Source organism: Pleuronectes platessa, chromosome 22 (assembly GCF_947347685.1).
Source record: "Pleuronectes platessa chromosome 22, fPlePla1.1, whole genome shotgun sequence".
Lineage (NCBI taxonomy): Eukaryota > Metazoa > Chordata > Actinopteri > Pleuronectiformes > Pleuronectidae > Pleuronectes > Pleuronectes platessa.
Window position 1 is genome coordinate 15,390,259 of NC_070647.1, and position 22,988 is coordinate 15,413,246.

General features: G+C 43.3%; 4 protein-coding genes and 1 long non-coding RNA gene across 5 annotated transcripts; 2 read left to right on the forward strand and 3 right to left on the reverse strand.

Annotated features, from left to right (window-relative positions):
* Positions 1-19: 19 nt before the first annotated feature.
* On the reverse strand, positions 20-5,582 carry def6c (DEF6 guanine nucleotide exchange factor c). Its single transcript, XM_053415202.1, has 12 exons — positions 5,056-5,582; positions 4,297-4,437; positions 3,694-3,876; positions 2,992-3,222; positions 2,764-2,910; positions 2,500-2,608; positions 1,968-2,188; positions 1,765-1,872; positions 1,324-1,490; positions 958-1,156; positions 776-866; positions 20-530 (listed from the first exon to the last, which is right to left on the reverse strand). The coding sequence occupies exons 1-12, from the start codon at positions 5,149-5,151 to the stop codon at positions 310-312; spliced, it is 1,914 nt and encodes a 637-aa protein (XP_053271177.1). The 5' UTR covers positions 5,152-5,582; the 3' UTR covers positions 20-309.
* A 2,919-nt stretch (positions 5,583-8,501) lies between these two features.
* LOC128429017 (tetraspanin-7-like) lies at positions 8,502-9,584 on the reverse strand. Its single transcript, XM_053415303.1, has one exon. It carries the CDS (start codon positions 9,582-9,584, stop codon positions 8,502-8,504), a length of 1,083 nt encoding a protein of 360 aa, XP_053271278.1.
* Positions 9,585-12,594: 3,010 nt separating this feature from the next.
* washc3 (WASH complex subunit 3) lies at positions 12,595-16,719 on the forward strand. The gene is made up of 7 exons (XM_053415149.1): positions 12,595-12,799; positions 13,661-13,759; positions 13,849-13,914; positions 14,003-14,152; positions 14,701-14,823; positions 14,906-14,970; positions 15,062-16,719. The coding sequence occupies exons 1-7, from the start codon at positions 12,749-12,751 to the stop codon at positions 15,159-15,161; spliced, it is 654 nt and encodes a 217-aa protein (XP_053271124.1). The 5' UTR covers positions 12,595-12,748; the 3' UTR covers positions 15,162-16,719.
* Positions 16,720-16,728: 9 nt separating this feature from the next.
* Positions 16,729-20,521, reverse strand: dram1 (DNA-damage regulated autophagy modulator 1). The gene is made up of 7 exons (XM_053415145.1): positions 20,037-20,521; positions 19,589-19,656; positions 19,212-19,354; positions 18,949-19,126; positions 18,761-18,819; positions 18,079-18,171; positions 16,729-17,991 (listed from the first exon to the last, which is right to left on the reverse strand). Exons 1-7 carry the CDS (start codon positions 20,165-20,167, stop codon positions 17,950-17,952), a joined length of 714 nt encoding a protein of 237 aa, XP_053271120.1. The 5' UTR covers positions 20,168-20,521; the 3' UTR covers positions 16,729-17,949.
* Positions 19,904-22,972, forward strand: LOC128428886 (uncharacterized). Its single transcript, XR_008333847.1, has 3 exons — positions 19,904-22,307; positions 22,551-22,719; positions 22,897-22,972. It is a non-coding gene; the product is annotated as an uncharacterized LOC128428886 (long non-coding RNA).
* Positions 22,973-22,988: the final 16 nt, after the last annotated feature.

The following is a 22,988-nucleotide window of genomic DNA, read 5'->3' on the forward strand; positions in this document are numbered from 1 at the left end:
TAAAAGATGACAATTATCAGAAAATCATCGAGTTTTATTGTTCAGCAATAAACTTTATTGTACAAAACTGTACATCTCTGTTGATCTCAGTCAAATGGGTCTTTATTGAATCCAGCATCACATTGAGCTCGTCATCATTGTCCTCCATCATCTCAGGGTAAAACTCTGAATATAAATATATTACCATGCTTTCTGCAGATTCTCTACATGTTACTGTAAATGACGAGTCTGCCTCCACTCACAGTCCTACACATTTTTTTTAGTTTTAACATTTTTGAATTGTTCATTTGAAAACAGTCAGCATGGTTATCACATTTGTCCGTTGGGTTTTCCTTGTGATTCCTCGGATCCGTCCGACAGGTGGGCGGCCTCCATGTAATCATCCAGCGTCCGGTCGTCCTCTGTCATGTGATCGATCTGTTCGATCTGATCTGATCGTTTCTTGAGTTTAGTGATGAACTCGTTACTCGCCAGCGCTCCTTCCTGTTTGGGACACACTGGTTTGGACGACTGGCGTTGCCCCAAACACTCTACAAAAACAAAATGGATGAGATTTGAATTATTGTTGTTATCTTCATGTATACCACATTTCTATCCTGTCCTATTTTCTTGTGTGGATGAATTGTGATACCAAACAATTACTCATTCTTTGGATGATTTAATCTATTATAGCCCCTAGAGCAGAGTAGAAATTCTTGCTCCTTGATATCGCAATGGTTTCATTTAGTTTTTAATATTGTTGGGTGACCTGAACACAACAAAGAGAATACTGCACCTCCAGGAGCGATGGGCGTCATCAGGCGGTTCAGCTGGACGTTCCAGTGCCGCACATGTTGAGTGGCGTTCCTCAGCTTCTCCTGAACCTCCTGGAGTGAGAGGATAGGTAGAAACTGGGAGTTAGGTTTGGTGTTGTATAGAAAATGAGGTTCACTGAGATGATCCAAACACATTTCGCACCTCGAGGCGCTGGTGGCTCTTCTGGCGAGACGCCTGCAGATCCTGGAGCTCCTGCGAGGCTGAGTAAAGGGCAGAGGGGGTCTCCTCCTCCGTCCTAACATCGGAGGCCTCCTCTACGGGGCTGACTTCCTGCTGTGCCCTCTGCTGCTCCTGCAGGAGCTGGCACTGCCTCTTCTTTTCCTCCTCAGCCTCCAGCAACCTAAAGAGAAGAGGAAGGTTGCTGAAAACACCAGAAAACATCTTGGTTCAGAGCAGAAGTTTAGAGACATGAGGCCAAGAGACTATAAGAGGTAACAGAGACATATGCATGGAAAGGTAGTGATAGTGATCTTTGTTCTCTGAAATGTTTTTGTGTGTCTCTCTCACCTCTCCAGCTCCTGTCGGACCCTCTCCTCCTCCAGCCGAGCCTGGATCTCCACGTTGAGCGCTGCCTCCAATTTCTGCTGCGTCAACTCCAGCTCCAGAATCCTCCTCTTCTGCTGCTCGGCCTCCTTTTCCTTCTCTTGCATCTCCGCCTGCATGCTGTCTCTCAACTGGACACACACACACATACACACACACACACACACACATACGCAGCAACAGCTGAGTAGAAAGAACTGTCCTATTCCTGATTCACCTCTTCCAGGAATCCTGTAACCTTTTCTAAAAGCACTAAAAATCACTGAGGGTTGAATCTGAATTTTATAATGCCAGAGTCTTAATGCTGTTTTCAGAGAACAGAGAGATTGGGATGGATGCTAAATCCCATTTCAGAAAAATAGCAAATACATGTTGTCATCTATCAAACTTCTTTTTGTTTTTTACCATCTCTGCCTCTTTCAGTTGCCTCTCCAGCTCCATCTGCACCTCCCTCTGTCTCCTCCTTTCTATCTCCTCCGCCTCCCTTCGCTTGCTCTCCAGTTCCCGTGCATGCTGCGGACACAGATAATATAGGAAGCTGACACATAATTATAATTATGGCATTATTGACCCCTGTGATTCCGTTATCGACCCCGTTCCCCTCTCACCTGGATGATGCTTTCAATCTCCAGGTCCTGTTTGTCCTTTTCTTTCTCCATCCGCTCCATCTCCTGGATGTTGGAGTCGTCCGATTGGCTGCTGCAGCTGCTGCGGGAGCTCCGGCTGCGCTCCCGCTGGCTGTGCTCCCGCTGGACCCGTCGCTTCAGCTTGAGCTCGTGGTGAAGGGAGGACTTGCCCTCGCCCTGGAGACGGAGGGCTGTCTGAATGGCTGGAGAGGTCACACAAACACACACACACAAACAGCCTTTAATATTGTATAATGCACGAAAATCTAATTATCCAATATATCTTAAACTGATCGAAGAGGCCACTCCAAGGACGCCCAAATAACTCAAAAATATATACACATAATATATACACATTCCTTGTCAGCCTGGTTCCACAACTCGTTTTAAAAGGATTTTCTGAATCCTCAGGTAACAACAACAAGCAAAACACAGCAGCGGCCACACACATTCTAATCAGATTAGTTCAAAGGTGACCTTGTCCTTGTGTTTCTACTCAGACGCAACAACTCACCCTGAGTCCACTCCACTTTCTTCCTCTGGTCGGACGCACTCATCTCAAAAGTTTTATTGTGGGTTTTCACACAGAACAGACAGCGTTTCCCCTCCCTGTCTGCAAGAGTCTGGAACAGAGAGGAGAGGAGGAGACACAAAACATCTTGAGCTGCTTTCAGACATTCACCGAAGTCCTGACTATTCTTGAAATATTCCGGGGGGGGCTGTACGTGGGAAACAAACACTTTCGGTGAACACGTCCACAATGCACCTCCTCACCAACCTCTATGATACAGCTTTTATCCAGCTGGATTTCTCCTCTCCTGTCTTTCAGGTCCTCGCTGACGTAGTACGCCATGGAGAACGGCTTCAGCACAAACCAGCGCTCCGTCCAGTTCCGACGCACGTGCCCCTTTTTCCACATATAACCCTGAAGAGAACATTGGTCAGAATGAAAAAGACAAAGAGAACATATAGAACTGGGTAATTAAACACGATCATAAATACCCACCCTCTTCAGGACGTTGTGGTACATCTCCAGAAAGACCTGGTGCAGAGCCAGACTGAAGGCCTCGGCACTGGTGACCCTCAGCAGCTGGCCCGCGATCATCCGCTCCAGGAACGTCCACACAGTGATGCCCTCCTCCAGCAGCGTGGCATCCTGGGATATCAAGTCCTCCAGGGGCTTCCCGTCCCACTCCTCGCTCATCGCAGTGGAGATTTTCTTGAGGAGATACTCCACCTACAAGCCATTGAAACCATAAAAACCAAATGCGTGGTTGTAAAAAATCAGTACACTATATGGGCCGATCCTGATAGTACGCTGACGTACTGCATCAGTATACTTCTGTTCAATACTCTTACTAAAGGAGGCTTCTGTGTCAAGGGTTCAAACCCCGTTTATTTTGGTCTCGACAGGAAACAAAGAGCAGAATGGAGGAAACGCAGGAAGGAAGAGCCTCATTAACTCACTTACTTGCACTTCTGTGAAAATACTGAGCGATTTGGTTTGGACACACGTTAAGTTTCTGTGTAACCTAATATTTATTTCACGCAATTAGCTGATCACAACAAAGTTTTGCACTTGTTCCATGTTTCATATCGGTTGGTGACTTTCTCTCTTGATGCACACGGATCATTTTTTTACTTTATAAAATATACGATCTCCGTTGTTGAATGCCACCAACAATCCCAGTCTGACATCATGGTTTACCTCCTCTGGGATCATCACCAGCGGGTAGCGGTCCTCGGACAAGAGGTTGAATAGACAGAAGAGCTTGAAACAGTCTCTCTCCGATAGCAGCGCCCCCTGTGGTAACCCCCTGAAGTTCTTCTTCATGGTCATCATCCAGCACAGGTCGTCAAACTTCTCCTTGTCGAACATCCCCGCTTTGACCTGAACAACATGGGCCGTAAGGAATGAAACATTCAGGAAACAGGGTGTGAACATCAGTTGTTATGTCTGAAATAAAAGAGTTATCGATGGAAAGATGCTTTAACTTTAACTATTACGATTATTTCTGCTTCTGAGTAACGTTTGAAATGTCCAAGTTTTCCTTGTAGAGCAACCAAAAAAGCTCAAACTCCAATGATAGGTGCATATATCTTATATCTTGTCAAAAACGTTTACTTAAAGTTTTAGGAAAGCTACATAGTAGAACAGCTGAATTCATCAGTGGCTGAGTTCTGAGTAACCTTGTCAATGGGCCAATTTATGACATTTCCTGTTCATAATTTACAGTCAGTGCAGAAATAAAGTCACAATCACAATAACTGGAAGTGAAACAAACATGTGTTCCGATTATTTTTTTTTAACCTTGTCCAGTATATATTTGTTGAGGTAGGGCATGTAGCCGTGATTGGACACCGGCCCATCGTCATCGTCCTGGAAGTGCTCCTCCAGAGCCACGGGGTCGTGTGGGATGTTCAGCACAGTGTACAGGTTGTGTGAAAGCACCTAGACACACACACACACACACACAGTGCATGTATAAGGTATATATAATCACACTTTCAGACTGATTCTTCTGTGCAGATTATATCTCTCCATATATCCACACACAAGCAGAGACAGCTGGTTTCTAGAGAGTGAGCATGTCAGGGCAGCTTTCAGCTCTTTCCCTGGATTCTTCCCTGCAGTGGGGGCTCACACAGACATGTAGGAACTGGACAGAAAGCCTGACGACACACTGAATAACACTCACATGTGACGTTCTCTAAAAGAAACCCTGACACAGCTGGTGTTGTTATGTTTCTGGTAATAAAGTAGGAAAAGCCACAGAGGGAAAAAAGTTGGACTTTGAGCCCGAAGCTGGTTTTCCTCTAATCTGAGTGGGATACGTGTTTGTTGGTGGGACATATTTGGGATTGTTTGTGAGCCTGGAGGGCGTGTGTGTGTTCACTAAGTGCACAGATTACAACATAGACTCACATGATTTTGTATACACGGTATAAAGGCAGATAAAGAATCCAAAGAGTTCTGGTTTGTTTCAACAGAGGATAAAAGTGGCACAAAAACGCAGTTAAAGTCAGTCTGTCCCGGTTTCCTGATCTAAACTAACCACCACTCACTCACCTTCAGCTGGGACTTGGACACTTTGCCACACTTCTCCACGTCCAGCGACGTGAACGCGTACCAGATGGACTTGAGGAGCTCGGATTTTAGGTCCATCTTTTTTTGGAGACGACGCCGTGCGTAAAAACAGCTACATTTCCATGCGCAGCGCGGCTGATGGTTTTTACGCAGCGACGGACTGGAGAGAGAGAGAGAGAGCGGGAGAGCTGCTGCTGCTGCTGTGTTGGTGGTGGTGGAGAGAATTGCCAAACAAAATATAGGGCAGAGAGCAGGCTGCTGGGCAAACTGCAAGGCACTAAAAAGAGTCAGATGAAGGGCAGAGCGACAGACGAGGAGAGAAAAGATGCATCCCCCTGTTTTTCTCTACTTTTAACGACATCTGCATAAAAAGACCTTGGGCCCCACAAGCCAAATCCAGACCTACATCCAAGCTACATATCCCGGGTGTGAGACGTCTGTCCAGCCTGCCCAGGCACGGGTGTGTGAAACTGCCAAGTCCCAAAAGCAAATAAACGGGATCAGAGCTGTTTTCAGATTCCGGAGGTTTGCAGAGGATTTCAGGACACACCCATGTGTGTAGAGGCCCGAGGCCAGCTTTATTTTCAGTGGCTCCAAGTGCAGGAACATGATAATAGTGGCCCACAGCATGTTGTCAATTCTAAATAACTCTGAATGTATTGTAATGTGAAATATAGCAGTGAAGTTAGGTTGTGTTTTTAGAGATTGAAACCCACACACAGACACACAACACCCCTCACCTGTGACCCTCCTGAGTGTCTTTTCCCTCCTTATTGAACCTTGTAAAGAAGTTTTTTGTGATTATGGGCTGTATGCAACTACAATGTAATTTTGTAATTTGATTTGACGGTATAGTTAAATGTATTTTGTGTAATCTAGATCACTGTACGCAATGAATTAACAAAGGGATTTTAGATAGAGATCCCCTTGTGTTTTCCCTTAGTTGAGGTGTGATGTATAATATATTTCCGAGCTCATCTTATGCATGTAGAAAGCATGATCATGGATATGTCGATTTCAAGCCAAATAGGTTAAACTGGGACATTGCAATCAGACAGAAAGCATCCGCAAGCCTTGTTAGAGCCTAATGTAGGCTAATCAATAGCATAATTAGGTCATGAAAACGTCCGTCGTAGTTTGGAGCGCAGCAGGCAGGCTGTATCAAATCACTGACGTATGAAGGGTTTAAGGAAAAGGGGGTTTGTGATATATGTATGAAAATCATCTTCTGGGCTGAGGATGTATTTCATGATTTTCTGCTCCATAAACTAACGATTGCTGCATCGGGGCCTGTTGTGTTGTCTCCCTTCAAGGTCGGATCCAATCACTGTCGTCTCAGGTGCTACAAATGATATGTCGTCCAGTTGGCCATAATTCAGTATAGGGTCTCCAGAGGTCTCATGTGAGGATCGACCAGTCCCAGGGCAGAAAATGTACCAGTCTGGTATTCGTCCACTATGGCCTTGGTCATAAAATTGTAACTCAGACATGTTTCAAAAGGTATTTAAAATGCAAATGGCAGCTTCGCTCTCTCCCTCCTGTCAAATTGATACATAAATACTTCACTTAATTCCCCAAAAAAATAATAAAATAATGACTCTTGACGAGATTTCAACATTCACCCAATCTTTAATATATACATTTGCCTTGCTGTGTGGTGCAGATTTTTACACCACCATTACATCACGATAATGCTGTTATCATTTATACATTTAATATATTCAAGGACGGCAGACCATGACATTCCCAGTGTCGAATCAATATCATATTGATATCATATGAGGCAAAGATTTTTCGTGTATTGTTAACAGTTTCAATCATGCCGTGTTTGCACCGCTGGTAACAATAAATATGGATTATATATTACAGAATGTAAACATATATCATATATTACAATTACTAAAGCATTAATAATGCCTATCCTGAAGAGGAAAGGTGACATAATTGATGATGAGGCTCAAAGCGAGGCTAATGGATTTGTATTATTTTACCGCAGTATTCTAAAATCTATCTAAAACCCCATATGTGGGTCGAGCTGATGCAATCAAGGATTTGGGAAGGTGCGCTAACATTTAATGTTGTGAGATAAACTTGTGCTTCAAAGCCTTTCGAGCCTTCAGAGACGGAAAAGCGTTCATTTTCTCACCAAATCTGAAAAGCTGATTTTTACAAAGCGCAGGATAGAGTAAAAAATGGCACAGACAAAAGCTCACAGACAGTATTTAGCTCAGTTGCTACAGCACCATTCCAGCACAGTGTCGCCTTTGTGATGGCAAAACTAAATGATGTGAAGATGAACATCTGCTGAACACAAACAGACAAAAACGTCTAAATTGGAAAACTGCTGGTGAACATTCCTGTGCATTCACGTATACTACATGAGAAAAGTTAAAGTCTAACCAATAACGGTACATTAATTAATTCATTATTTTAATATTTCTGACTGAATATATCATAAAAGGCAGAAAAACATAATTTTTACAAGCATATCAGGCTCTATTGTAAAAATCTACGCATGTGGAGCGAGTACATTAAGGGTCCAAACAGTTAAAGAGTGACAAAGATCGTTGCACCAGGCGCATTGGGTTCGAAAGGGTTTTACTTGGTCTCTGAATAAAATCATGGGTGTTCTTGCTAACATGCTATAAGCCAATCAGAGCGCCATCTCCTATTCCCTTTAAAAGTCTGGCATGCTTGCCCCACAGCCGATTATAATAATAAAGGCACAGTTGCCAGGTTGTATGAAAAAAACCATCTGCTCATGCATTCGGAAGTGAAGCGCACAAGTTAAACCATATAGAGCAACAACAGGATCCCTGAGGTGAAGCAGGTGTGGATAGCAGAGTGTATGTGCATTGTGCATCAACCTATAGTTGGTCTATTTCATTATACTGATCTTGTACCATAACAGTAAAATACTTCTACCTAGACTTCAGACCAGATGTTTGTTGGTCAACAGCACAAGATAGAAATGCACCAAAAACGCACCTGACCTCACCTCATTTAAAGATTAACACATCAATGGATGCTCAGATGGAGACAAGAGTATTTACTATTCACACAATGCGGCCACTGGACAGAAAATCTCAACTTTGTCGCTCTGAAATTAACAAAGACCCGGGCATCATGCCATCGTCTGTGGGAATAAAAGAAGCTATTCAATCTGGCCCCAAGATCATGTGACCTCAGACTAGCTAGTAATGCACTAAATGGACAGAATTGGACTTTTAATTGCATCTCTTTTCACCTTAGACTGAATCAATTAAACCTGTACAGTAAAGAGAGCCATGCAAACAATGAGGGTCAACGAGTTGCAAAGTGAGAGGGGCAGCTGTGGAACCCTGAATGCCCAGAAACACTCCCCCAACTTTGCAACAGCACTGATCCTTTATGGCATTAATTACCGATCCTTGGTTTAAGATTGAGCCTTAATGGGCCACCACCCGACGATGCTGTCTGGGTGCTAGTTTGTTGGCGAGCAGACAAGCTAGGGCAATGCCTCCAATCTGGGTGAAGGCTAATCCCAACACAGTGGCAGCAATGTGGAAGACGTTGTCGTTGACCAGACTGAAGACTTTACGGAAGCAGCCGTGTGGATGGATTCCTGCAGCAACCACTTCGTCGTTATCATCTGACAGAAGAGGACGATTCTTGCAACCCTTGCGCCTGGCGCAGCAGCTGTCCGGCAGGGACACCGAGGAACTGTTCTCATTCGGCAGGAAGGTCATATGTTGGGAAGCCCAATCTGAAGTGAGCCAGTCATGCCAACCCTCAGCTCCACAGCACTCCAGGGCCCTCTGAAGGCTGTCTAGAGCATCGGCACGGCCCTCATCCTCTGTGTAGCCGGCCACCGCTCGCTGTAAGCCACTGCGAAATCCTCCAGCGATATCTTCACGGTAGAAGAGGCCCGAGAGTCCAGCGGCCAAACCGGCTATAAGTGCGGCAAGTTGAAAGAACCCATAAGCCCTCAGCACGCAAGGCAGGTTCGCAGCCACCCCCAGGCAACCTAAAAAGCCCCAAGTGGTGACGGCAGCACCGGTGGACAGGAGGATGATCGGGGCGTTGGGGTAGCGATTGGCAGACAACAGCATGAAGTCTGCCAGGGAAATCTGAGCCCAAACACCCAGGGTGAAGAGGGCCAAGCCGGCTGCCCAGAAAAGGCAGCTGAAAGCGAGGAGTGCCAGGCGCAGGAGGTGCATGACTCCCACTGGGCGGCAGCAGGGTGGGGGAGTCCCCACAGTAGGAGGTGCAGGGGGACCCAGGGAGGCCTCTGAGCACATAGACAAGGATAGTCGCTGTTGCTGGTGGTGCTCCTCCTGGTCTTGGTAGGGCGACAGCAGGTAGCCGGGGATGGCCGAGGGTCGACGAGGAAGAGGAGGAGGAGTGAGAAGGTTGAGACCCTGTGGGCAGGACAGTCTTCGCACCGCTAACTGGTCGCGCTCCCAGTCCAAAGCTCGTCTGCTGGGACTCGGCCGAGCTGACAGCGAGTCGTACGGCAGTGCAGAGCTCATGGTCCCTGCTCCGGGTTTATCTACTCCTCTCTCTCTCTCTTTTACACACTCACCTTCTCTAATTTCCTTTATCAATGCTTTCACACTCGTCTTCCTCCAACACACAAGCTCCCTCCCACCTCTTTATGACTGGTTATTAAGCCACCAGCAAGACGACCAGCAGCGACTGGACAGTAAATCTTGCTGATGGGTGCTGCGTCGGGCCGTTATCTTCTTCCGCAGCCTCCTTGTTTCCAACCTATTTATCTGTTTATTTCGGACGTTCTTTCCACCTGCATGGTCACCAGCTCTCGGAATTTCTCCGCTGACAGTCACATCCAGACATCTGCTCGCGCACTGCTGCCCCTCACTCCTGTGAAGGCAAGAGGTGAGTGCAGTGGGTTGGACTGAGGAGTCCGACTGTGCACCCCCTCTCCCGGTGTGGAGGAGAGTTTGACTTTGGTCCATTTGTTAAAAATGATGGGAGAAAAATATCATTGACTTTACACTGTGATATTTGTAAAACATTAAAACCTTCTCTGAGTTTAACTTTAATGATATTGAACTTTTAAGAAAAATAAATAGGCTGTTAGTCTGCATATATTTATAGATAATTGAAACCAATAACATTACAGTGTGAAAGTAATAAATTCCTACATGGGCAATCAATTAAGAAATCAGTTTAATAAAAAAGGTCATTTTAATTTATGGACAAATAATAATAATTTACTTCCTAAAGACATGCAAAACACAGATTTTGTAATACTCAAATTCAAATCCTCAGCTCCTCTCAGACATCTGCTGATATAGAATTACAAGAATATTCGAGATAACTATTATTAGCAGTAATAGTTTACTACTATTAGTAAGGTTATTGGTCTTTTTATGAAATAAATTATTAAGAGAACATAGTCCGGAGTGCAGGTTACTTACAATTGAACCTGAAAAACATGAATTAGTGCATAGACAAAGAACAGTTGACATTACAAAACCTCCATTGGAAATCTCTGTGTGGGTTCCCTGATGGACGACGCAGTCAGTACCATCCTGGTGATTCCTGTCTGGCTTCCCTCTCATTAACCCCCCCGCCTATGCAGAGCTATTTAAAGCCTCTCCGTTAATTAAATGCAGTAAAATGACTCTTTTATAAAAGGGCAACTGTAATATTGTCACGATGGCACAGACGGGAATGCCCAGACAGACTGGTGGGGGCAGAGGAAGGGTGGGCGGTATAGACTCATACTACAGATTCTGTTTGTTTAGGCTGTAGAAGCTAAACTTAAAACTCCTGGATTAGAAAAATTGAAATAATAAAATGCAGCTGACAATAGTATCTTGTAATTTAATTTGCACAGACAGATAAGGCATCTTGTTGTCAGTACAGACAACAAGACGCCTCCAAACTGTTGTCAGTAAACTCCGACGCCTCCAGCTGTTGGAGTTTTGCACACACAGCTGGACGTCTGCAGAGGAAATGAAATGATATTTTTGGTTAATCTTTGCTCAGCTCAAAGAGTCGTTCCGTTTTATGAGAACTCTGGACAGAAATTAATGATCTCCATCATTAAAAAGACACATCAAGTGCATGCAGAAATACAGCAGTAGGAAAAAATAAAGGTCTCAAGAAACAAGTCTTCTGTTTCTGTTCTGGACCTTGGCCTCTCATATGGTCACCAGGTTGGGAAACATCGCCCTAAAGTATAATGTGCTTCGACGCCACTGAAAACTGGCCTGAACAAAGAAATAGTTAAACGATTAAATGGCAAAAAATTAAGAAAATAATAAAAACACAAATATCTAATAAGAAAGTCCCAAGAAAAATGCCAAGAGAGCTTTATTATAAGTTTATATTTACACGCATCCCTGTTTTAATATATACTACAGTAGACTGCTGTACATTAAATTATTGTGGATTATATATACATATCAATCTCAATATCTTAACATTTTACATCATGTACCTTACTCAAGTAAAATTTCTCAACAAATATCTCCACCTGTAGTGAAAGATTTATATTATGTAAATATTCTTCATGTTTATTATTATTACCTATTTCATTATATTGTTATGCTTTCTGTTTCTGACAATCTGCTGCTGTCCCAGTGTTTGATCAATAAAGTTTCTTATTTGAATGTGACAGGTCCACAGGTCACATGACTCCTAGATATAGATATAGACAGACCCTGAACATAAACAGAACCCGAAACTCAGCGTTTATTTTCTCTGAGGACTCTTAAACCTCCATGACTGAAACACGACTGTTGTGCGTTGAGCAATAAACATACTTTTGCCCCGCGTTTCCTGTTTTCAAAATAAAAGTCTTAGAAGCCTTGCAGTGAGTGCTTTTAATATGAAATGTTGTTTCTGTCCCTATCTTACAAACAGAAAACTGTGTCTAGAGGAGAGTTTTTTATAGCGATTAAAATCTGAGAATACAAGCTTTGTGAACCTTGTATAATATATCAAAACATGCTAAAGAAGTTAAACATAAAATAGACTCTACTATTTCCAAGTATACACAGATAATGATACTTTTATGAGTTTTTTTAATCTTTTCTGATATGCCCCTTGAATGTGTTATTTGTTACAATATTAATCCATTAGATGGCGCCCTCTGGTATCTGATCAACTTTATGATTCTGCATAATAAATATTCAGAAACAGATATTTTCACACTCACTTCCACAATATCTACAACACTTTTCTTTTACATATCTACCCCTGCCTATACATATAATCTATCTCTATTCTTAACTGTTTTATCTTTTATATACATACGAATGTACATTTCTGTTGTGATAATAATAAAGTGATAATTTACGGTGGCTAGATAAAGCATAATCTTCTTAGATTTTCTTTACAGGATCATTCTAACATGCCAATACATTAGATCTTTATTGAAAAAAAGAAATATAATCATATTCAGCCAGAGGACTCACTGCCGGATGTTGTTGCTTGCCACAGACTACAAAATAAAAGCTCATAACACAAATCCCATCCGGGTTTTCCACCTACTCTCGCGTGGCTCGGGTGACGTCAGGACGCGACCTGTCTCAGTCCTCAAGTCACATGAGACGTTTCTTCTGCTAAATGTTGTTTGGTTTCTTCACGTTTCACTGATTTCTCTCTGCTTGAAACATCTTCCGCGAAGTGAAAGTGAAACAGGAGCCGTCGTGGATCCAACATGGACGAGGACGGGCTTCCCATCGTGGGCTCCGGAGTGGATCTGACCAAGGTTCGTGTTCGGCTCGCTAACGTCAACACAGACACGATGAGAGGAAATCCTCTGTCAGTGATGGTTTCATGACTGTTGAGCTTTAATGGAAGCGGACGAACATCTCACTATAAGCAGCACGTTTGAATCCTGTGAAATCTCGAGGTGTCTACGTGACAAGGCTTTTACAATCCACGTTTCTTTGTTAATTTATGCACATTTTAAGTGAGGTTCAATTTCTTTCTTCGTAAGTTCCAAAAGTAAAGACTATAAACATGTTAATTTCACTACATGAGATTCAAATGTTTGAATTTACTCATTTTATAATAACGCGTCTCTCAGAATAGCAGGAAATCCTCATATTTGAGAACGAGAAACAATAGAGCCATTGATCATTTTTCATGGTCTGTGCTCGAAGAAATTCCTCAAATTATTCACTAACAATTCAAAACAGTCACGAGAATTTGATGTGTGGTTGAAAAGCTCATCTGTCCATCCCTGGTTTATTGTCCTGAAACAATTGAGCCCTGTTTTCCCGATATTTTACTGTAGAATGTCTGAGAAAATTAAAAGCAATATATATATTAAAAGTTCAGAGTGGCACAATGGAAAAGGAGCCAACTTTGCCTTTGTTGTTCTCTGAAATTCTGCAGTAAAATCCCTTGAAACTTGACACACAGACAGTGAAGGTCACCATGAACACGAGTCAGGTGAAACATCTGTCAATGTCTTTTTGGCTGTTGCAGGAGAGGGAGAGAGAGAGAGAGAGAGAAGTTGCATCATACAGATGATGTGAATTGCTTCACTTCCTCAGCACCTCACACTCTGCTGCTTATCTGCTTCTTACCACTCGTGCTTAAGTATCTGTTCTGCTTCCTCCAGGTTCCTGCCATCCAACAGAGAAGAATAGTTGCCTACCTGAATCAGTTTGTTGTGCATACGGTTCGATTCCTGAACCGCTTCTCCACAGTGTGCGAAGAGGTTTGTTTAATTATACCGTAACGTCGATGTTTACGTGAGTCTGTCGCTCTTGAGATCAGATCCTGACCTGTCGCACCTCTTCCCCACAGAAACTTGCAAACATATCTCTTCGCATCCAGCAGATTGAAACCACTCTGTCTATTTTGGAAGCCAAGGTGAGTTCCCGAGCCTCCTCTGTTGTTCTCTCTGCAGTTACGCGTCCGGGCACTCATCTTATAAGTAACGTTGTTGTGCTCTGAGCAGCTATCCTCCATTCCTGGCCTGGAGGACGTCACAATCGAGGGAATCGGTCAGCAGCCGCCGCAGCAGCCAACTGTTCAGGCTAACGGGCCGACTGCTGCCACTCAGAGCCAAGCCAGTGGTCCACCGGCAGAGACGCTACCACCCCCACAGGTACACTTACCATCATGCACACAAATAAATGCTACATGTGGTTTGTTTGATCCTCAGTCCACTTGGAAACTTCACCCAGAGAGAAAAGGTTTCAGCACGTAACTGCACTTAAAAACCACAATCTGTCATATTTACACTCACACTTGATAAAATAAACTAGATACTGCTGATGCTGCTCAGCTTAGGAATGAACCAGGCCAGTTGTTTCCAAATGATATGCTAAGCTAAACTGCTAACTGGTTCTAACAACAGTTGAGCCGTTTTCAGACATGAACTCTGGAAAATGGGTCCAGACTCTTTCTGGAGTTTGTCTTCTATGTGTTTGGCTCCTCTTTTTACCCTGAGCTATTTATATTCTTCCAGTTTTGTGTCAGTCGCCTGTCACAAACTTCATCAACAGGCTCGTTCGCCCACTGTGAGATTTGCGTTTTTAGTATTTTATGCTCCGTTATAAACATCTGATAAAAAGAGGATCTTAAACTCTAAAGGTAGAACACTTACCAGAAATGCTAAACCTTCTAACCACGTGTTACCTCACTCCCCTGTAGCCCACTCAGACTGTGCAAGAAGCTGCTCCGACGCAGAAACCAGTTCCAGAAGCAGCTGCAGAAAATGTCCTGACTGTGGCCAAGGACCCACGTTACGCCCGATACCTGAAAATGGTTCAAGTGGTGAGTTTAGGATCACACCTGCACTATGAGGATAAAAATAGAAATAATGTGTGCATCTCATCAGATGTTTAATTTGTGACAGGGTGTTCCAGTTATGGCCATAAGGAACAAAATGGTCCTGGAGGGTTTAGATTCCAGCTTGCTTGAGTGAGTGTCCCTACAATTAACATTGATCGTTGTCTCTGCATTTGTGTTTCATTAAACTGACCAATAATCACTCCCTCACTGCTGACGACAGCACGCCGGACGCCCCGGTTCCCGACGGAGGAGCGAGGAGCGCCGATGATCCGGATGTTGCCGCCACCAGCTCCGACAGCGAATCATCTTTCAGCGACTGACATCTTCATCTACGTCATCCTCACTGCAAAGCTTTCCGGCGAAGGCGCCTTACATCACTGTGTGAGATTCAGAACTTTGCTCGCACGAGGATACAGAAGGTGCAGATGTCGGTGCCTGGAAACGTGTCCCGAGTGATTGTGATTTCAGTCTGAACAAACTGGAAGGGTCGATCGGACCTCCTCGATACGTGGTTTGATTCCTCAAAAGCATTTTTGATTAACAATTGTTGTTTCCAACTCAGAGAGAACTATTTCCCTCTTTGATAATGAACCCTGTGGTCCTCAGAACATGGCACTAGCAAGTAGTTTTCGAGGAGTAGTTAAACTGGAGGTTTTCTGTGATAGTGATGTTTCTATCACAGTCATCACTTGACAGTTCTTGCTGTTTTTGTTACAGGGTCCAGATAACACTTTAAAATATATGTTGGAGATTTAACTGATTAAAGGAGACATATTCTGCTCATATCATCATTCTAATTTTGGATATTACTTGAAACATTTGACGTGCTCCAATATTCATAAAACCCATCGCTACCCTCACTATCCAATGCTGCAGCTCCTCTTTTCAGCCTCTGGCTTAAACACTTTGGAATTAGCTCATGCCTCTTTAAGTGCCCCCCCCCCCTCCTGATGAAGCCCACTCTGCTCTGATTGGCTAGCTGGCCCACTCCAACTTGCCAGCCAAACCACAAGACGATAACCATGTAAAATGTGGTGAATCAAGTCATGTGACATTACGATGGTGCAGAAGTATCGGCCAAACTACTGATGTGGTGTTTCAGAAGCTCCAGTGTTTTCTGTGGAGGAGAGAAGCTCTTGTTACCACAGACTCTCTGGTGTTTTCACTTTGCAGAACTTTTACAAAAACCCTATTTAACACACAAGAGGAAGAAAAAAATCATCTTATGTCTCTTTTAGTCCTTTCCTTTTCTAATCTCTGAGTTAATGTCAGGGTGAGAAAAACTCACATGAATGTTGTTACAGGATCAGTCTTCTGTTTATCTTTAAACCTGCTCGGTAAGGTTTGGTTTGGCATCAGTGACGTTAGCATTTTTGGCTGGAATTCCGATTGCTTGAAACACTGATACTCTAAATAAGTGCACGAGCAGTAAATGACATGATGAGCCAGTAAACAATACATGTCTCATCACAGTTAACAAGCTGCACTTGAAGAATAATGTGTTTCAAGTGTTTTACCCTGATTTACTGCAGCATAGAAGGTGACCATGTTGTAAAGGGTTTGTGTAGATTCAGTGTATAGACACTGTTGCTTTGACTTTATTAACTTAGGCAGAATAAGTGGCTTCGGAAAGTATACAGACTATATAAAGATGGAGAAATGGCAATTCCCTAAAAGTGAAGCCAATGCTTCACATTCGCCCCCTGGTGGCTGGCCTCTGCATAGGTGCATAACTCTCACGGCAATACATTTTTCTGATGATGTAAAAGTCAGTAAGCGATAACTGGAAATATTTTGTTGTCTGTTTTAGATTCGTCCATAACTAACATTTTTACATTGAAATGTCTCTCGGGCCTGTAGATTTTACTTTTACGCCAAGTGCCAAGATTGTTTTAGTACAAAATACATTTATTGTCTTTTGATAAGATTTCTATGAATGGACATTACACAAGTGTGTAGAGACGTCTGAAAAACACTTTGGTTACAAGAGAGATAATTGTTGCATCTGTGATTTGTGCCTGTAATAAACACTCATACAATTTGTTCAAAAAGTGCATCCTTCTTCTTCATACTATCATATTATCTTCTCATTAAGCTCAGCAGGAATTATAATATGTGCAGTATTTTGTCACAAGCAAAAATACAAAAGTAATTGAACAAACAAAACTTTTCCCATGTAAATACAGTATCTGCTGTGGAAAAAGGTGAATCTGTGTTCTTGTGAAGGCGTTAGAATGTGGATAAATCCTAGTGCTTGATTCAAAACAAGAGAAAGAAATTAAGACTTTCATTTAGTCCTAAAGGGTCATGAGTTAAGAATTTAGGGAAACACCATGCATTCTCTGAGACGGCTTTAAAGCACATCGAACACACCTCTTCCTGTTTATTATAAGAATGAAATTTGGCAGTTTCATTGAGCAACTAATGATCTAATTCTCCTCTATTAAACAGCTTGATCCTAAGTGCATGATTCCCGGATGTGGACACGTGCACAGTCACATCTACAGCTGCACTATATGACCGCAGTGTACAGTCAGTACATGCAACCGAAACTCTGAACTGGAGCATCCACTGAAAGAGATTAACTCCCTTAATTGTTGTCAGTACCAAACAGTGATGCTTACAAAAAAATCAGTTTCCTGGTGTGCAATGTAAACACAGTACCTCATATGCATATACAGTATTAGTTTGGCATTTCTCAAATCTTCCCACAGAACAACACTTAATTGGTTTGAGATTAAATCACATGTGCAGCGGTCAGGTGATCACTGCACGACCACAACTTCTCGTATAAGTGGTCACAGGTCTGACAGGAAGTGTTCAGCTGATGTGGAAGGAGTCAGGAGAGCAAAGTGCAAAGTGACGGTCCTGTGACCACGGGCGGCATGAACACATGAGTACACTTGGGGGTCGTATAAAGAATTAGGCTGTGGTCAGTTATTTTTTCCTTAAACCCCAAATCTGACGGCCAGCTGTTACAATGTAATAATAGAAAAATGTCGAAAATAACCTGTTCTCCCAATAAACTCCAAATATGAAAATAAAACGGCATAAAACTCTCATAAAAAAAAAAGAAAAAGAAAAATACTGGCGTTCAGCTGCAGATCACTACGACTCCTCCAGCTCTGTTCTCACATGTAAAGTAAAAACCTGCAGGAAGTAGAAGGGAGAGATATGTCACTCATTTCCAGTAAATAAAAAAAGACTTGAACTTGTGTTTAATGGTCCGAAACTCACTTTGAAATCGTCGATGTACGTGAGGAAGAAGAGGATGAAGCTGAAGGCGACGACCCACTCACACACAGCGCTGGCCAGGTAGAAAGGATAGTCCTGGAAAAGAGGCCACAAGTCAGTCCACGTGGAAAATGATGGAGTACATTCATCATCAGGTCATCTAACTAAAGCCGTGGTTTCCTAAAACCCAAGATGGCCTCTCACATCTGAGTCTAAAACCATGAATAAATTCAGTTTATAAAGAAAAACCAAGGAGGTTAGGTTTCCTCCCCCATACCGACACTTGGTGGAAGGATGGGAAATGGACCAAGAAAGAAACTCCTTGATGGAGGTAAGTAATGCTTCTAATGGAGACCCTGTTCAGATCTGGTTTAACCTCCGTCCTGAGGGATCCGATCCCAAGTGGTCAGCTCTTAGTTCAGGTGTGAACGCAGCTAAGACCCATGGACACATTCTGAGGCAGTGTGGTCTCATTCTTTCAGCTGTGGGGGTCACATTTAAAAGCCTCTTTAGCTGCCGACCTCTGACCTGCTGCAGATTCCTAATAAACTGTTGGATGATCACACTCAGACGTTGGATTATGTGTGACTGATTTGAACTGATGATTTTTGGAGCTGTCTACACGTGATCTCTCAGGCTGGAGGTTAACACCAGGTCTGAACATGCTGACACGTCTGCAGCTCACCTTCGCGTCTCGGTCTCGGATCAGCGTGCTCTGCTTCACAAAAGATGCACAGATGACAGCTGAATTATACGTTAAGGAAAAAACTATCAATGAAGCATAACAGACACATCTACTGGCAATAATAACTGACACTAGAACATCTGGGAGTCTGAGCATCTTCTCAGCTTGGACTTCAGGGAAAAGGATACCGGGGAAAAACGCCAGCGCAGCAAGCAAGGCGATGCCCGAACGCACTCGATACAGGCTGCAGGAGGATCCGAACGGATAGGTCAGATAGGAAATGAACGACTGGAGGATTATGTACGCGATGCCGGAGACGAAGAACAGCATCGCTCCTAGGTCATGGACTGACATCACTGCTGTTTCCTGCAAACCAAAACAAGACAGGCGCTGTTAGAGGTCTCATTGCGTTATATTTAAAATCATGCAACACACACATATCGAGACATACCTGAAAGGTGGCCACAATGCACATGCTCAGACAGGAGAGCATCCCCGCCACCAGAGCACATCTATTGAGACCCGTCCTCCTCGCCCCTTTCTCCTCACCCAGCTTCTCCACAAACTTGTATCGGGCGAAAATGGTGGATATTCCTGCACACGAAAAAGTCAGATTGTGCTTTTACAACAAAGGATAAAAAAAAGAAGAATAAAGCACCCCCCCCCCCCCCCCCCCCCCTTGTTGCATCCTAAGGCATAAATTCTGCTTTCTCTTTCTTGAGAAGGGGAAATGTGACTAACATCTTTGGAGAGTCTGGAAAACCCAACGTTGCTTAATAAACCAAGTGCCCAAGTTCACATTTATAATAAAGGGGGAAGAAGAAATACCTGCACAGGCAGAGATGAATGTCATCAGGCCAAAAATGCAGCTCTCCGGGGGTTTAGCACCTGTGTCACTGAAAAGGGGAAAAAGGCAATTTTTTAGCCCTGATTTTACACTTGACCTCTCCCTCTCTTGTCTCCCGTTAACCTTTGGCGTGGAGATCGTGTATGTTGTGGTTTGAGCTAAACACAGAACAGATCATGACTTTCTAAATTCAAACTAGTCAACGTACACGTGTAACATTAAAAAAGGGAGAAGTGAAAGAAGGTTGCGTGAAGCTGCACAGCTCCTGTGAAGTAGCAGCTGGAGGTTGGGTACCGGCCAAGCTTTACGCTCGAGGAAAACGAAACTGAACTTTACGGCACCACAGTTGTCTGATTTGTATGAACACACAAAACCACATGTGTGTGCTTTTGGATCGCAGGTTGTTAAAGATCAACATGTAAATCTCACCTGATGTATGGGAAGATTAAATCGACGTCGCCCCTGAAAATCGCGATCAGATAGGAAATGATGAAGGTGGAGGAAGACCAGACGACCAGAAACACTGGCAGGAAGCACAGACCTTGCGTGAACCAAAACATCTCAGGGAAGTTTGTTTACGCGTTAACTTCCAGAAAACCGTGCCACCACCTGAGCAGGAGGAGAAGGAGGAGAAGGAGGAATCCACGTCTGATGCTGCTGATCCAGACGCATGGATCAGGTTGTGCGCCTCTTCTCTGTGTGAGTCTGTTAACGACAGTCACATGGTGGTGATCGTCTGCAGCAGAATGAGCTCTGCCTCTTTCCAATAAACTCATATACAGTACAGCTCCGGTGACCTCTTCCCCAAAATGACTCCGGGTGGGCTGGCGTTGCGCAAATAAAACCACCCGTTACATCCACAGATCTCCTCCTCCTACTCCTCCTCCTCTTCCTCCTCCTCCTCCTTCCCATCACTTAAACAATTGCTGTTGATATTTGTACGATCTCAGAGTCAAGAGGGGAAGGGTTCCTCCTCAAATCCAGTCAGAAGGTGCTTTTCAAGAGAATAATGATGAAATAAAGCCACATAATAAGGAACTTTTCAAACCAGGTTGAGGAATTTCCCAGTTTTATGGGCAGAAATATAAAATTTAAGATGTGACAGATGATAAAAAAAGTTTAAAAACAATTAAATAAAATGTTTTAAAATGATGTAAATGACCCAGGAGATGATCAGCGCCTCGATAAAAACAATTCTAAAAATAATAACTTATTAAGTTGGATGGATCTATTTAAGGAGATTGTTCCTAACAAGGCGTCAAGTTAGGACCAGGCATTAAAAGTTAATAAAGTCTTAAAATCATTTCTAATATTTAGCTCGATGGAGAGAAGCTACAAACCGGAGTCATGTGCTGTTGTGGTTTTGGTGAGAAGTCTGGCTGCTGCCTTTGACACAGACTAACGTGGACTCTTCCGACTCAGACGTGGAGAGTTACAGTAATTCAGTTGAGAGGAAATGAAAGCTTGCCTAACCGTGCTGGAAGAAGAAATGAGCTAAACGTGAGTGAGTCATGTGTTTAATATTTTACTTCTAGGTAAAAGTAGAATAACCGAAAAACTCCGGTTGCAAAGTCTGTGGTTTGAATTGAAATTGGAACAGGTCCCCAATTAGCAGACTCTTTCTCACACCTCCAACAAGGCCGACTCTCGCCATAGTACATAGAAAAAATAAAATAGTTCATGGAAATTGGTCCAGTATTGAGTTATCCTGGTAAAAGACAGATAAATGGACACGAAAACACAATGCTCTCGACCATGAGGAGTCTAGAAATGAGTTCTGAACCCCTCGACCAATGTCCCTCAGCCCATTTATCCACAATCCAACCACAACGTGACAGTTTGAGATAACTTGATTGAATCCATTGCCACGTATGTCGGCTAAATATTAAAAATAATACACAAATACAGATTTGACACAATGGGCCTTTTTACAGGACATGGCCATGTGGTAAAGAAGCAGGAAATGCATTAAGACCCTTTACAGTCAAGGTCTATGAAACCTAATTTGAGCAATTCTCCCTACAAATTTGCAACGAATCAAATTACCACAAACAATTTCACAGTTTTGAAATGCCCTCAGTTAGTGGTACAGTCCTGGAGTGTATATGTTCTTGCATGTTTTAAATTCTTGGGTAAATTGGGTTAAGTTTTCCACCACTGGAGTTGAGTTGACTGTAAAGACGAAGGGACAGAGCCAGTGGAACCCAGACGTCTTTCAGCTCACGCTTCTAAACACGTGTTTCTTACATTCTGAGCCGAGTGGAGTCACTTCTGAGCCTCGGCTGTTGCTGCAGCTGAAGATGAAACTCGCCAAAGTCTGACTTGGATGCAACTTTAAGAAACGTTTTGCTCGGTTCCACTGTAGTGACTCAGCAGGGAGAAGCTGCAGAGGAGACAGAAATAGTAAAACTTTGAGATAACGGACAATGAAATGTTGCACTGTTGAAATTACCCCTGCATTTATCATAATAACTGAAGGACCCAGAGTTTCATTCTTGGCTTGAGGGAACACGTTTAACTGTTTGTGATGAAAACATTACAATCATAATACAAAATAAAGAGTCAGTTGATGCCCTGAGAGAGTTTAAGGAAGTCATGCACGTGCCAGAAACCACTTTTCGGTCACAAGAGGACACCTGAGCAAGTTCCTCTTGACAACGGTGGAGAAATACAACAGAAAACTCTGAGGACAACTCAAAAGTAAGTGAACATTGAGTTTAGAATATATCGCAGGCAATGGAAGTACAACTATATGTTACTTCTAAGTAACCCTAAATACATGATATTTGCTTCCTTGTATCTGCTCAATGTGTGAATCAGGACCTTTTTGCCCTTTACAACTTCATAGGGTGATAGTATGACATGATGTCAGTGTTGTGATGACGTATCCTCTTTCGCCCCCTTGTGGCCAATATGTTTTTACTCTTTGAACAATTGTTACAGGTTGTAACAGGAGCAGTGTGATTATTGTGGCCCTTGAACCATAGACTGTAAATAAAGATGGACGACGCTTCTCCACTTGCTCACACTTTCCAAAAATGAAGCCAAAAGTTGTAGCGGATACCAACGCTGCCATCTTGAGCCAGAATAGTGCCAGATCATGCAAATACGTGTGAGTTTGCGTTTTTTCATTGCAGCACGTTTTTGTATTTGCGTGTGTAGCATGTATTGCGTTAAGTTGATGAAGTTGTTTTTCTTGATTTGCACGTATTGTTTTCTATTTGCATGTTATTTTCTATCTGCAAGTGTTTTAATCACTTTATGTCCTTCTTACGTGCCCACTTGTCAGTCAGGGTATCACAGGGAAAGGGGGAGGATCTTACTCCCCACCGGCAGAGGGCGTCAACGTGCGGCAGCAGCGAGGGGGCGGCACCAGGCCCC